This window comes from Molossus molossus, unplaced genomic scaffold, assembly GCF_014108415.1.
Source record: "Molossus molossus isolate mMolMol1 unplaced genomic scaffold, mMolMol1.p scaffold_m16_p_17, whole genome shotgun sequence".
Lineage (NCBI taxonomy): Eukaryota > Metazoa > Chordata > Mammalia > Chiroptera > Molossidae > Molossus > Molossus molossus.
Window position 1 is genome coordinate 16,073,410 of NW_023425352.1, and position 16,233 is coordinate 16,089,642.

General features: G+C 48.4%; 1 protein-coding gene across 1 annotated transcript in view; it reads right to left on the reverse strand.

Annotated features, from left to right (window-relative positions):
• MXI1 (MAX interactor 1, dimerization protein) overlaps nt 1-10,219 on the reverse strand; it is an 82,701-nt gene extending 72,482 nt beyond the window's left edge. The window contains exon 1 of the mRNA XM_036265605.1: nt 9,740-10,219. Coding sequence (XP_036121498.1) covers nt 9,740-10,001 — 262 coding nt within the window. The 5' untranslated portion in view covers nt 10,002-10,219. The remainder of the gene's footprint in view (nt 1-9,739) is intronic.
• Between the last annotated feature and the right edge of the window lie 6,014 nt (nt 10,220-16,233).

Sequence of the window (16,233 nt, forward strand, 5' to 3'; positions counted from 1 at the left end):
GGGGGGGTGCGGGGCAAGGTAGTACTGCACGTGCAGGGAGCAACACCCTAGACCATTTCTCTCCAGAAAAAAAAAGGGCCGTGGCTGGCTTCAGTGTCAACACCCAAAGAGGTCTGGAAGATTTTGGCTGCCCTCTCTCTGTCCTGGGATGAGTGGGAAGTAAAAGGAAGTTGCTCCAGGGAGGCATCCCCAGGGGGACCCTCTGCCTGGACTTCAAACATCCTAGATTCCATTTCTTGCCTCTTGCTTCCTGAGGCTTCTCCAACGCCCTAAGTTCTCTTAGAAAGAAAAACGTGGGTTTGAGTCTCAGTTCCGCTCTTTGTTAGCATGTAGCCTTAGGAGTCAGTCAGCCTTGCTAAGGCTAAGGCTAAGGCATTCCTCATGTATCAAATGAGAATAATTATAGCTCCCTCCTATTGGATGGTTGTGAGGATTTAATATAAAGCACTTAGCATTGTGCTGGCACATAGTAACTACTCAGTAAAAGGGGGTGCCATGATCACTGTTCCTTTGGAAAACAGAGGAAACTTTTCAGCAGCCCCCCTTGGACACAGGTTATCAGACTCCCAGGAGACAGACAAAAATTATTTATTGGTCTCCATTTGTCTATCATGTGCACTGGAATATAGAACTGGACATTATACATACTGCACTTTGGAAGCACCAAGTGCTTCTGTATAACCTGGCTCCTGGCAGGTTATAGAAGTTATTTGTTGAATTGAGCTAAATTTTACAGCTGGTGGAAAGAAAGACAGTTGTGTGCAAGGCACTCGGAGTCTTGGGAGCCAGGAAACATGGTAGGGATGGTCATGTGTGATGGAAATAACACAGGGACACCATAAGGTAGTTCTGGGTTCCTATAGAAATTTTAAAAAGGCCACGTGAACTCCCACTTGCAACCCATGGTCAGAAATAGAGCAGCCCTTGGCATGCCCTCTATTTTAATATTGTCATATTTTCTTTATCCAAGTATCTGTGCTAATGGCAATAAAGATACAGGGTAAAATATCTCAAATAGTAGATAACCCAAGTCCCCTTTTATTGGCTTTGGTTTGAGTTTCCCAAACTCCCTTTTCCTAAGGATACTGTTTATCTTTCTAATTTTGCTGTGTTTAAATTTTCTTAGCAGACACTGGAGTTGGATATTAGAGGTATGTGGCCAAGGGCATGTTGTATGAGAGAGCAGGCTTGGTAGGAACACTGGTACAGACTGAGCCAATCTGTAAAGAACTGAGAGTGGAATGTGTTTACAAGGCTGCTTATACAGTACTTGGTTTCCTAAGCTCAGGCAATTAAAAAAAAAAAAAAAAAAAAGTCAGATCTGTGAAAATTACAAGGACAAACACAAAACACAAAGGATTTAAACAAGGGGGGTCACAAGGCGGGGGTGGAGGTACAGGTACAGGGAGAGCAGAAACAATTCTTTTGAAAGCCCATGATATGTTTTTCTTTTATCTATGACGATGGCTAGAACTAGAGATACAAAAAACTCAAGTCAGATGCAAGCCTACCTTATTGAGGTCCATTTTAAGGCAACTGAATTTCTAAAACCTAGTACTGTATTAGAGTACATATTCCATAAAGAAAGGGACTGTATCTCCGGGACCTAGTACAGTGCCTACATAAGCAACATGTGCTCCTTAAATACCAGTTTAATGAATGAATGAATGGACTCACCAAATAAATTAGGGAGAATTCCTAGCATAGAACAGAATTCCACATTTTATAAAAGTATTTGCCACAGGGGCCTTTTAAAGAGAGATCCTCTAACCTATTTTTAAAAAATGATCCTATTTATATATATGTTATGGAGATTTATTGCTCAAAGCAAGAGGTACCTGAACTTTCAAAATATGTCATAAGTAAGGGGCCCAGCACAGCATTCTCGCCAAGATGAGGAAGCACAGAAGGAACCGCCAGCTCAGGAGGACGGTGGCAAATGCCCCATTATTTTTGGCCAGAGAGAGCAAGTCAGCTGTTGACAGCTTTAACACCTCCAGCCAGGCCACTCAGGGACAATGATATCAGAGACAATTACTTCCCTTTAGTTAGCAGAAGAGCCGGAGAGCAGGTGTCTGTCCCTGCAGAACTGAAGCCTCTCTCCAGAGTGAGCCCAGAGCTCCACACTCCACCCCCTGAAAGAGGCCCCTCTGGGAAGATTTGAATTTCTCCTCCTCAGTTAAGGCTTGAGTAGCCACCCTGTCACTGTCACTGACTTCCCACCCCCCACCCCCAATATAAAAGAAAATATTTTTTTTCTAAATGGTAAATTCAAATTAGCTTCATGTTGAAAGACTATTGAGAATGTTGCAATGACCTTGCAATAACTGGACACACCCTAGAATCAGTAAACCAGGTTTGAGAATTGCTTACTTTATGAGCACCTAACCTCTAAAACAAAGCCCAGTTCAGTGATTAGCCTGGGACCCATTTTCATATCAGGGAAGAGAGAACACAGCCCAGAAGGACGGCTCTGCCTCTGCTATGTCCTCTTGAGCAAGCCACTGTCCCTCTCTGGGCCTCAGCCTCCTCATCTGTATAGTGAGGATGATGGATGCTCTGTGACCTCTGGGGCTCCTCCTGGCCCTGAAGCTCTGTCTTACCACCTGCCTCCTTTCAAAACAAAACCCAAAATGAAGTGGAAGAAAGAATGGGAAAAAGAAGAGAATAGTTCAGGAAGCCAGACGCAATCAACCTCCCTCTCTCTTCTGCCTGCTTTTTTCTTTCTGCAAGAGGATTCCCATTTCTTCCTGAGTTATTTTTTTTTACTACTTTCTCTCCCTCTCCCTCTTCCTCTGTCTCTCTCCCTCTCTCAACTCAAAAGCCACAAAACCACAACTCAACTCCCCCAAACGGGTCATTTAGAAGCCAGAGTTGTCAAGGGTTAGGTGTGTCAGGCCTGGCATACTGGTGGTATCTAAGTGAAGACCAGGCCAGGGCAACCATGTGCTCCTCCTCCAGAAACCCAGTTTAAATCAATATTTATCTAACTGTATTTATAGAAAGTGGTGGTGGTAGGGAGGAGGGGTGGGTGGAGAGGCAGGGGGATCTAAAACAGAACAAGCCACAATGACTGATGCAAATCTCTGTGGCCAATTCGTTTCTACAGGGCCGGGTTTTTTGTTGTTGTTGTTGTTGTTATTGTTGTTTTTAAGGAAAAAAACTCTGCTTTTGATGAACCTGCTGTTGGCTCCAGTACCATAGCAACAGCCCCAAGTCCTCTAATATGTCCAGAGGACAGACTTGGGAAAGGCAGGAGGGGGGGGGCAGGGGGGTTTCCTAGGAGCGTAAACTTGAGTTAGGGCCAGGAGTATTGAACAACTCTGAAAAGCAAGAAAACCTCTCTGGTTGGCTACTCTGTCTTCAGCCTAACTTCTCAACCTTCTGCAAGCAAAGGTGTGTATAGGAAGACCTTGGACAATCAACAGGGTATTTCAAATACCAGCTCTGTTCCAGGTTGCTGGTTGACCTTGAGCAAGTCATTTCACCTCTCTGGACTTTATTCCTTGGTTGTAAAATTCATACCTGTGTATATGATTAAGATCTCAGGCTCATTCTGGAATCAGAGGCCTAGGTTCCAAACCCAGCTCTGCCACTTACTAATCATGTGACCTTTGGGTAAATTACCCAGCATCCCTGCTCCTATGTAAATGAGTGTAAATAAAGTGGCTTGTGTCAAGGGGTTGTTATAAAGACTGGAGGAGATAATGCATGTTTAGCCCCATACTTGGTATATAGTCAGTGCTCAATACATGGAGGCCAGTATTGATACTATGCAATGCAATTTGCTGTTGCTGCATACTGGTATCCTCTTCATTTCTGTCATTTCTACCTTCAGACTTTTGCTCAGTCGTCCTCAGATGAAAATCCCCATTTCTGAGTGTCAGTGGGAGAGTGTTTTGATTAGAGAGGGGAGGTAGGTGAGCAGCTACTGTTTTGCCTTGGAGCTGATGGAAATGTCCTTTTCCCCCCAAACCAGGAATGTCTCAATTCAACTTCTCTAACTTCCTAAGGCCCTGCCCCCTTTCCCTGGGTCCCCTCCACAGGGTACCTAGTCTCTGGGAGCTCTGGGATTCTAAGAGCCACAACAATATCCTTGAAAGCCTACTTCTGGCACTTAACCAGTGGGCAGAAATCATATTTAAAACTGGAAAAAGAAAAAAAAAATTGAATCTGGGGAACTTATAGGATGCAGACGAAACAGGAGCCTGATTTAAGAATGTTCTTTATACAACTACACCCAAAACAAATATCCCACTCCACCCCCAGCATAAATCAACCCAGAGAGTTTTCAGAAAAAAAAGCAATTGCACATAGTAGGTGCTCAAAGCATTATCTGTGGAATGAATGAATTATAAGACACCTGCCAGCCCTGGCCAGTTTGGCTTAGCAGTTAGAACATCGGCCTGTGGACCGAAGCATTGCAGGTTCAATTCCCAGTCAAGGGCAAGTACTGGAGTTGCAGGTTTGATCCCTGGCCCTGGTCGGTCACTGTGTCTCACATTGATGTTTCTCTCTCTCCCTCCCGCCTTCTCTTCAAAGGAGTTTTTCAGACTCTGTCTAAAAAAACAAAAAGGCACCTGCCATGCAGAAATGTGACCTGCTTGAACATTAGTTGCATCGAAGCCCTCAAATATAGCATAAGTTGCCCTAGTCCCTTGCTCTCTAAGCCAGTAACTGATTCACTTTCAGAATCACAGCTGATCTCAGTATGCACTTTCAGCTCTCCAGGCCTTACCTACCATCTCCTTGCAGGCTCTGTTCTTTACAGCACAAGGGCAGTCTGTGTGGATTATAAGAGACATCTTCCCTCCTTGAAAAAGATCAGCATTTCCAACGTTTCAATCCAAGTCTTCAGAAAATCTGTCATGTGTCCCCTGGCTTTCAAACCTGATCACGGGTGCCATAGTCAATAAATGACAAATCCAATCAATCAAAAAATGTATATTAAGTGTCTACTGTATGCAATAGTGACATATACTGAAAAAAAAACTAGGTGACCTTTTCCCTTAAGATGATAATAATCTCCCTGTAAAGATAAAGCTAATACACAGGAAACCAGTAGAGAATTGCATGGTACTGGTTATCAAAGCTAGGAGAAGTGGTTACTTATTGAGCACTTACTATATTCCAGGTACTTTAAATGTTTAAAGGGAGTGCCTCATTTAGTTGTTCAGCAATGCTGTGAGGCTGGTTCTCTTGCTATTCTCCTTTTACAAAAAAAGAAGTGGAACCTCAGAGAGGTTAGGTAACTTGTGCCTAAGTTCATACAGCCAGTAAGCATCAAGGAGGAATTTGTTCCCTGTTCTGGTGACTGTCTTTCATTCTCTCAATTAACCTGACTTAAGAAATAGCCAGTGAAGGCTTCGTGGAGGAGGTGGGTACTGACCTAGGTCTTGGAAAGTGGGTAAGATACACCTAACCTCAAGGGAATAAGAGAATGAGAGCATTCTAGACAGAGGGAAGAGTCTGAGTTGAACACAGAAGCATGACTGTGAACCCTGCTTGTCGGTGGACCTGCTGGACAGGAGCAGAGGAGATTAAGTCATGAAGGCAGGGTGGGGCCAAATGATACCACACAGCAGCAGCTTCCTCCATTAGGAGGAAAAGGTTGCTCCTTGGCCTGTTCATGCTCCCAGGAAGGTACCTTACCCTCAAACTTAGGTAATCTATTCCAGACCATGGCTTTTACTCCCATTTAATCATTATTCTCTGTGCTAAGCACTGTCCCAAGAGTCACCTTCCCCAGACACTGAGAAGCCCATTTCTGTTCTCTAGACCTTTACTTGTTACACTAGTTTCCACTTGCCTACCGAACAGCTTTTATTCAAACAGCACCCCTTTGTGAATCTTTCTTTTTCTCTCAGTTTTAACCTTTTCCAAAACAGGAAGCAAATATTTGTCAATCCTAAATCCCACCCGTTATTTATATATAAATTCTGAATTTGTGGTAACAGAGTCACAGTCTTTATGATTAATGTTTCTGGAGGTCTTTGAGGTTCTTAAGGATTCACATCAGTTGGAACTTCGGGAGAATGTACCTGCATAGCATAGGGAATCCTTGCCTTGCACAGAGCAGTCAATACTGGGTGACTTAATTGGATTCCTCCTCCCAAAAAAAACCTTGCCATATCTACTGGGAATATAATTCAGCACTGTGGCCACAACTTGGTGAGCATTCCTAGTACGGAAACCTCAACTAGGCAATGAAAAGCAGTTCTGGGGACAATGGAAGATAAGGCAAGCTCCTGCCAAGTAAGTACTTTGCAAACAACAGTAAAAATGGAACGTGTGAACTCATGACCAGGGTCTATCGGTGAATTTCGGGAAGGTCTTATAGAATCCGAAATGGAGAATCGAATAGCGGCTCTACAGCCATCTCCAGGGAGAAGAGCATTCCTTTAAGAAGGGATTGTACCAGCTGGCTGCACTACAGCTCCCAGAGATTTCCTGGCTTGCCTCCTGGCCCCACCCCTTGTCTCTGGCCTCAGCAACGCGTGACGTCATATGAATGTGCAGCTGTCTATTGGCTGAACGACGCAGCTAGGTCAAGTCCAGTCAGAGGAAAGAAGTTTGTCTCCATGTGGAAACCATGTGTCTCTAGCTGGGAGGGGGAGGAGGAGGCGGAGAAACTGAGATCAAGTGATTACAGGGGAACTGGCTGAAATGAAGGCGGGGAGGTTGTGCACCTGAGCCAGCCAGCAATGCCCTTTGCAGTAGTGACCTAAAAATAAAAACCCAAAACTTGCCCAACAATCAAAACTTGAGCCTTCCCATTATAATAATTAAAAAGCCAGGGTCCCTGCTTCCTTCCAAAAACCAGGGACCTGGGAAATGCTGGAATCCTATCGGAACGCCCAGATCCCCATCCCTCCTCCCAACGACTGAATGATGTAAGCTTTTCGGAAAGCGGGGCTCTGAAGCAAAACAAGTCCCGCACGCGCGGAGCGACCCGCAGTGCCCGAGCCGGGAGCACGCACGACCCGCCCCCCGACTCGCGTTATTGCTTGTGCACACGCGGACCGCCGTGACGCGCGGGCATTGTGTGCAGCGAGCAGAAAACAACCGCGAGCGCCGCCAGCGCGAAGAAGCACCCCCAATAAAATGAGGCAGATGTAGGGCCCGCGGTTTTCTGTACCCAGACCGGGAGTGGGTGTTGGTGGTAGTGGAGTGGGTAAAGTGGACACCGTGGATCGCTCCAGTTTGCAAGGGGGATGGATAATAGAGGGCCCGGCAAAGGGTCGCCAGTAGTTTGCCGGAGGTCGCTCTCGACTGTGTAAGCTATTGGGGACGGGAGCGAAGGCCTGGAGTGGGGTCGCAGTAGCCGAGCTGGGCACGGCGCAGCGTCCCACGCTCTCGGGGAAATCTGGGGGCTGTTGACATCACGTCTTACAGAGCCAAACAGCGGCTGCGAAAAGAGGCAAGAGAGCTAAAAATACTCTCGCGGGGTGCTGGCCAGAGGCGGGGGGAGGGGGGGTGGGCAGCAGGGCCGAGGGACTGATTACGCACTCGAAGTTGACTTTGGGGCGCTGAGGTTCCGAACCCCTCTGGGATTCTGGAGGACCTACTGCGCGGACGCCTCTGGAGAGAGACCGAAGAGGAAGCCACTAGGCTTTCTCAGCCTCGGGGCCCAGCTCTGCTGCTGCTGCTGCTGCTGCTGCTGCTGTCCCGCCCCGTGCGGGGCAGCCGGGCCCGGCGCGCCCGGCCCTCTGCTTACGTGACTGGTGGCCACGCCGGAGTCCCGTCACGGGGTAAACAAGGAGGTGGCGGCGGCCAGGGCTGCCAGGGGAGGGTTGTGACGGGGTGGTGGAGGTCTCTGATTGTCTGTGGGTGCAAAGGGGTGACGGGACGCGGCGGAAGCTACAGCACCCTCCTTAGTATACCTTGCTGGGGGAGGGGGGCAAACCAGGTTTGGCACACACTTCCAAGGTGCCCTCTTAAGGCGCACCCCCCGCAGGAGCCGGCGCCAAGCGACAGACTCCAGAGAACCGGGAACCCGAGCTGGGGGTAGCTAAAGAAATCGCGCCCCTCCCCCCTCCAACAAAAGCAAACACACCAAACAAAACCACATCTTCACCCAGGTCCCCACCAGCTCTGGCTTTTCAGTAACCATCACCCCTGCCACCACCATTACCCCTTATACACACACACTCCGAATAATCACAATCTGATTCGGCTACACAGCCGGCGATGCGCCTTTCTTGAAACCCAGGCAGGCTCTCCGACAAAACAAGAGAGAAGAGAAAGAAAAGATCGCACCACCGACCTTCCAACACAAATCCTTGTTTTTATGCCTTACAGCTTCTGCAAAATTGCGTTGCCAACACAGGCTTACTTTAACCCTGGAGGCCTGGAGTGTCGGTCAGCTAAGGTGTTTTTGTGTTTGAGGGTTGTTGTTGTTGTGTTTTGGGGGGGAGGAGGTTACAAGATCTGACACGTTGCAATCGGACTACCCCCCCACCCCCCTTCTCATTGATCTTCCTACTTGTTCGGACAGATTAAACAGACTGGTTTTTTCTAGTCTGTCGTTCTATCTGCCCCGGCCCCTTCCCCCTTCTCGAAGCTATTATTTGTGAGGACCGCGCTGGAGACACCGCACACGCGTGCCCCCGTTAGGGCGCAGAGTCTACTGCCTGGGGAGGACTGGGGGACCCGGCTGGCAGGAGCAAAAATGAAACAAACAAATACCAAAAAAAAAAAAGGAGGCCAGTCTGGGTGGGGCTCCCAGCAACCCTCCCCTCAACGCATCGCTCTCCACCTGAATCGGGGTGGGGGGGGGAGTTGGGGGGGGATGATAGAAATCGAACATAAAGGCGTTTGCCTTACTAGCTAGCCCTGCGTGCTCGCTCGGGAGCCGTCTCTCGGAAAATAAAGAAACCGCACACAACAGCCCACACCTTCTTCCCCAACTATTGTTTCCTGCGAGATCCCAAAGTTTCCTTCTAGCTGAGTCCCCCTAGCCAAGTTTCCCCATAGGACGGCGGGTCCCGGGAGAGCTGCTGGCGCTGCATGGCCCAGTCGGCCTGTTTCTTTGTGGGGGGCGGGCGGGTGGGGGGGAGGTGGCACCCCCAGGGCAACAGAGGCGCAGGGGCACTGTAGCGGAGGACGCGTTGGCCTGAGCCCAGCCCCGCTGTGAGAGGGGAGGAAAAAGCGAAGTAGACAGGAGGGAGAAGCAGAGCCGAGCCAGCCCAAGCCCACGCCGTGAAGGGCTTTTGGTGGCAGTTGTTATTGTTGTGTATGTCTGTGTGTTTTCTTTCTAAAACCGCTGAGCATTGCCTACGGTTTCCAACTTTCGGCTTCTAATCCTCCCCACCCCACCCAGGAACGAGCGACAGAAAAACAACACTTGTCTGCCCGAGAAGGCTCCGGAAAAAAAAAAAAAAAAAAAAAAAAGGGAAGAAAGGCGACCTCGAAGAGATGAGCTCTCGGCTCAGTTGTCAGAAAACAACAACATCACAGCTCCTCGGCGGGGCAATCCTCCCAGCCCCGGGGGGACGGACAGACAGATGCACGGACAGACCCCCCCCCTCACCGCCATCCCCCCCCCCCGTTCGTCTTTGTTACATCTTTAGAAGCTTTGTGCGTGCGTGTCCTTTCTCCCGTGTCATCGGCTTTACTGCCGAGTGCTGGATGTGTGTTGGGGGGAGGGGGACGCTGGCAGAGCAGGCGACAGGGGTCGCCCAAGTGGGCGAGGAAGAAAGAGCCGGGCGCCGTGGAGGAGCGGGGCCCCCAAACTTACTTTTGTTTTCTTTCTCGATCTGCTCCAGGTAGCTGGCGGCCTCGAGCAGAATCTGCACGTTCTGCAGAAAAGTGTTGATGTGCTTCTCCATCGAGTTCTCGCTGGTGTTGAAAATGTCCGAGAAGGGGCACCTGAGCTTGGCCCCCGCGGACTCCTCTGGCTGGGCAGGGGGCTGGGGCGCGGCCACGGCCGGGGGCGCGGTGGGGGCCAGCCCCGAGCCCTCGCAGCGCGCCTCCTTGCGCGGCCGCCCGCGTTTGCCCATGGAGGGACCGGGGTCCGCCGAGCTCGTCCTCTTCTAGGGCTGCGCGGCCCGGCCGAGCTCCGGGCCCCAGGGGAGACCCGGCTGGCTGGATCCAAGGAGGCGCCTAGGCGAGAAGGCGATCTGACTTCCCGAGGCTCACTACGTGCAGTTGTGTGCCTGAGTGTGAGTGAGTGTGTGTCGGTCTCGCAGTGGGTCTGTGTGTATGGGAGATTGAATGAACCTACAGGACAGACGGAGGCGCTCTGGCGCCTGGGTCCTAGTGCGAGCCTGTCGCCATCGGACGGGTCAAAATAAAAGGTGGAGACAAGCGAGGCAGGGACCGCCCCCTGCCTGTCCCCGCACCCTTCCCCGCCTCTCCCCACCTCTTACCACTGTTTAGAGCACTGCATTTTAGCCGGAATGGAAAAAATACTCGGTGCCTCTGATTGCACCTGTCATGAAAACAAACTACTAAACTATTTTTCTCTTCACGTAAAAATAATTCCTCATAAACCGTCCATCACAAGGATTGGCACATAATAGATCCCCAATAAATGGTAGCAGCTATGACTTTAAAAAATAAATAAATAAAAGCCCAATTAAAAAAACAAAACAAAACTCATCACATGTAATCTGAAGTCCCCTACCCCAATACACACACCCCTACACACACTCACACAGAGGCAAGGCCATGTGCCTTCAAAGGGCCAAAGAAATCCCCAGGCCAACAAATCCCAGGTTACAGATTTACTCACTCTTTCTTTCTCCCTTCAGATGCAAAGTTATTTTCCAGGAAGGGGAGGAGATGCAAGCATCTCTTCCATACTCCTCTTCCCAGCCTTGGTACAGCTGTGCAAAGTTCACACCAGGGTGCCATCACACCTGGCCCCCTTTTATTTGACAGAGAGACAGAAGTGGCAGCCCAGGATCACCCCACCTCAGCTGAATTCCACCTTTTGGCTCTGAAGACCCCTACCCTGGTTCACCTTGTTTTCACTGCTGCTGCTGTCACCCAGTCAGGGTCTGCAGGAACCCTGGGCACTTTCCAGGCCTGGGAAGTGTCCCTGGAGTCAGGGATATTTGAAGGCCTCTGGGGAGTGCCATAGAGAAGGGTTCAAGTCCTACCCCTGCTGCATACAGACTGTGTGAGCTTGGGCAAGTCCCCTAACCTCTCTGGCCTAAGTTTCCCCACCTGTGAAACCTCTAAATCTTGTCCTAATTAGGTTATATCTGCACTGAGCACTAATTAGTTTATATCTGCACTGCCTGGTCCATAGTAAGGTACTTTTCCTCCAATCCAGACCCAGACAAGAGCCTGGGCCCCCTACTTATATCCAAGAGAAAATAAGTTGCAGGAAACAAGGCTCTTCTGCATTTTGTTGGAAAACATCTCTGCAACAAGCCCACGTTGCAAGGCCAGCTGTTTTCCTCCAGGGGAACCATTTTCATAGAAGGCACGGGAATGCTGCCCCCTACAGTTGTGCCACACAGCCAACCTGCTCAGAGGCAGCTTCATGCACATCTGTCAGGAAGACTATTAGTGGAAATGAAAACTTTGTGGGGGGAAAAAGAGATAAAGTGCATTTCTTTGTAAAATACTAATAAAAACTTAAGAGTACATACACCCTCACAGAGCCTTCAAAGTCTTTGGTATTTTTAGAATACAGCAGGTCCTCAAATAGCATCATTTTGTTATAATGTTAGCTGAAGGAAACTTAACTCTCATTTATATCAATTAGCCAATGGGTGTCATTATAAGTCGTTTTGCTTAAAGTCACAGAACTTATGGATGATGTTAAGTGAGGACTTACTGTATACTAATAACATGCTGCTGGCATGACAGTAACAATCAGTAATTGACATTTTAAAGCCAATGTATTCCTAAGAGCTAAAAGTTCACCTTCCATTATCACAATTACTGACTTTTTGTTCCTGTTAGAACCACAACCCAAGTTATTCATGTTTAAAAATCTATAAATGTCTAGGGGCTTTAGGAAGGTACGGTTTCAAGCAAGTTTTATCCAATACCATTTTGCAAAAATTGGCACTTGTGTGAAATCTCCCTGGCCCCAAATGAAAGATGATAGTGAGACAATAAACCAGGGAAGCCCAGACCCTAAACACCTTGGTCTCTCTAATTCCCCAGTGGAGGCCTGGGTCAATGTGCACATATGCAGTCCTGTGACCTACATGTATGTACACACACACACACACACACACACACACACACCCGAGACAGGCACACCCCACGAATGAGTGCAGGGGTGGTAGGAGAGTGTTTTGTAATTATTTATTTATCCTTATTTCATCTCTCATAGGTCTGTGAGCTTCAGAAAGCCCAGTGGGAATCTTCAAGCTGGGCCACGAACCTGACCAAAGCCAAAATAAACAATGGCTTGAAGAAAATCTACAAAAAAAGTGCTGATTTGCACTATTCCCACAGTCGGCCACAGCCCCCACCATCATTCCCATGGAAAACACCACTGCTGGTGCCAAATCAAGTTTTCCCCCCATCATAGGGGCATTGTTTTTTGTTATTATGTGAGTTCTTAGCATCAGACAATGGCACCACAAGAGACACAGTGGAGGCAGGAGAAATGCTCTTTTGTTTCACAAAGTCTGTGCTATTGTAGCCCAGAGTCTCACATGTAGTTTGGTTGCATATATTCATTTGGATAACATGTATGTGGAATGATGAATGTGCTGAGCTAAAGCTCAAAGCCCTTTTCTTGTTGGTTTTTTTTTCAGAGCCCATCAAGTGTTAAATCATGTTAGCATCATATTGCTCTCCTCCCTCCCCCAGTGTCCCCAATTAACGGATTTCTCTAATAAAGTGAGCTTCAACAGAAGAAGTGGTGGTTCAGGGGTTATATCATGGGACAAGCATCCAGGATGCTGGGTTACAAGCTCAGCTCCATTCCTGATTAGCTTTGCTTCCCAGGAGGAGCCATTCAAACCCTTTGCACCTCACTTTCTCCAGAGCTTTGACTCCATAAATAAACAGGCCTCTTTGGAAACTGGTTGAGAATTTCTGCAGAAACTGGTAGGGGATGAGAAGGCAGGTGGCCAGCCTGATAAGAACGTGTGCACGCTTTGAAAGGAAAGCAGTGACTTGTTGCAGTGCCCAGCAAGGCCAGCCACAACACTCCTAAGGCCCAAGGTGTCTTGGTGCCTGCTCAGCATGAGTCTTATCTTCCCAAACTTCTTTTTCTTTGTTCAGCCTATTTGGTAATATTTTTCCATCAACCTTGTTTGCATATTAAAGCAAGATCAATCTCTCTTTTATTTGCCCCTCTTTCCCCCAGACATTCTATACTCTTACATCAAAGGAGTTGTTTTGTCTGTAATTGTGTCTTCAGGTGCACAGAGGCTGGTTAATTACTGAGATGGCGCTAGGAGAGTTGCCCCAGACCTCCCCATCCTGCAATCGGATGGGATGCTCTTCCCCATCCTGGACCATTCTGGTTCTCCTGGGCTCCTTAGCTCTGCCCTTCCTCCTTACTTGTTCTCTTCTCACTAGTCCTTTCTGCTTGAATCTGTCCAACCAAAGTCTAGCTTTTCTTTGGACTTGCCAGCATGGCCATATCAGGTTCTTCCCTGCTCTTTGACCTGTGGTCTTTGTACTAGGCTTGGTAAATACCATCAAGAGATCTTCTGTCTTCTGCATTGACACTTGAGTCCTAATCCCCAGAGCTCTCCCAGCTAGGTTTTTTCTGGGCACCATTCCCTTTGAAAAGGGATCATCCAGCAATGAGCTGAAGAGCTGGCTCAGGGCTCCTTCTCTCCTTGGGAGTCTTCATCTACTTTCTATTAAAAGGGAGCAGTGGCTTCAAGGAAAGCCCAGGACTAGAGAGTCAGGAGCTGCAAGACACAAGTAGCATGTCAGGAACAAGAGCGGTGGGGCTCTGCCTCTCCCAGTGGCTCCTGGTACAGCCTTAAAAGTGCTGACCAGGCCTCCTTCAACCACTCCCCAGGCCCCCACCCCCACCCCCACCCACACACTCACCAGCGGGTGTAGACATGGGCAGAGGATAAATAGCCTCCACCCTACACTGGAGCTTGCCTGGGTGTCACCTGCTCCTGAGGCATTATCTCTGCTCTTCTGGACTCTGCCCTCCCTCCTCCTGGACCTCTGAGGTTGGCAGGCCCTTCCTGTCTCAGACAACTCCTGGGCTTCTTCTATACAACGCCCAGTACTTACAGGGTTCATTAGACTATGAGCTCATCAAGGACAGGAAGCACGCCTCGCTCCCCCTGGCATTCCCAGCTCCTGGCACCTGGCACAGCACATGCATGACACAGAACAGGGGCCACGGCCATGAAGGTCGAAGGCATGAATGCCCTCTCCTTCTTGACTGGAATCTTGGTGCTGGCCCTTCATGGCTTCCTTGTTCCAGCATGGCAAGAAGAAGCATTTGACACCGTCTGTAAAACTATTTCTGAGTCACTCACATTAAAGTTTAAATATCAAGATGCTGTCTCAGTGGAGAAGCAAGAAACCCATGGAGCCAGATGGTTGACGTTCCCTTCCCAAAAGTATAGAGGCTCAGCCTCCCTTTCCCCTGTTCTTGCTGCTCTACAGATCTGGGAACAGAATGGTTCTCCTCTGTAATAAGAAGAATAAGAAGCCTCTGATGGAGACTTTTCAGATATCATCAGGCTGTGAAGGCAGTGGCCTGAGATCAAGGTGGGATTTATATACAGCTCTTCCCCCCCCCCCATCTTCTCACTCTGGGGTGTCTTCTAGATGGATCCTTCAGGCCCCGACTAACATCTCCATATATATATATATATATTTTTTTATCCTCACCCGAGGACATTTTTCGATATTTTGTTCAGATAGAGTGAGAGGGAGAGAGAGAGAGAGAAACATCGACGTGAAAGCGACACATCGAGTGGCTGCCACCCACATGACCCAACCAGGGCTGGGGACAAACTGCGACCAAGGTACGTGCCCTTAGCGGGAACCGAACCCAGGTCTCTCCGGACCGCAGGCCGACGCTCTAACCGCTGAGCCAAACCGGCCAGGGCTCCATATATTTTTTAAAAAGGGAATTAATCAAAGATTCTAAATTCAGGCACTAGTGAACGATACTAAATTAAATACAATCATTCCCAGAGACATTTGGCATTAAGGTGGCCAATGCCTTAAGATAAAAGAATAAAGTTTTAATGGTGAAATGCTAGGTATCAGGTGATGGAAGGGAAGGGATCTTCAGGTAGAAAAGGATCTTCCTCCTGATTGCTAGCTGGATGAACTTGTGTAAGTCACTTAACCTCTCAGAGCCTCAGTATTCTCATCTATGAAGTGGGAAGAACAAGGTTTGCCTTGATGAAGGGGTATATATGGGAACTTTGGAAACTGTAAAGTGTTGTGCACATGTCAGGATAGTATTAGGCTAGGAGAGTCCTGAAAGATTTTCAGGGAAAATTAAAACAATGACAAAAAGGTGGGAGCGAGAGTTGGAAGCACAGAGTTTTGGGCTGGCACTTCCACAGTATTACCGTGTGATTTTGATAAATGACCTCCTCATCTCCAGCATCAGGGTCCTCACCTGTGAAGGGAGAGTTTCACTGCCTCAGTCCACCTCTCCCCCATTCCAAAAAGCATCATTAATTCAGCTTCCCCATATTCATTAATCACAGGCTAGGATGTGACTGCCCATTGAGGTTTTGGATTAGTAAGGGAGAACCAGAATGACCACACTGATAAAATTCTAGCCCAAAGCAAAGAAACTGGCGTTTTAGGTCACCCAATCTACCTTACCTCTGGGAAAAGCCTGCTTCCCCTTGCTGCTGCTGCTGCTGCTGCTGCTGCTGCTGCTGCTGCTTCCTCTTCTTTAAATAAAACAAAACAAAATGTTGAAGGAGCCACACTCCTGTCTTCAAGGAATCTGGGGGCTCAGGACCCCAGTCTGTGAACTACTGGTTCAATAATCTTGGAGGCAGCCCCCACATCAGGTGTTATACAAAATCTACAGGTTAGTTCCTGCCCTTCTGCCTGGACACCTGCCCACCCCCATCCTCTCCTCCCCTGACACCTACTCTCTCTTTTTCTGTTTCCAGCCTCCAGCTGGAGCCCTGTCAGTTGCCCTCTCCCTTTCCTGACTCAGGGCTCAGTTCTCATGGTGAAAAGGTTGATGAGCAATGAAGTGGGTACATTCATCAGGGATAACACGCATGAGCACATACTCAACATACAGATTAATTAATTAAGATGTGATCTTACATGTGTCTGACTTATTCCAGGTTT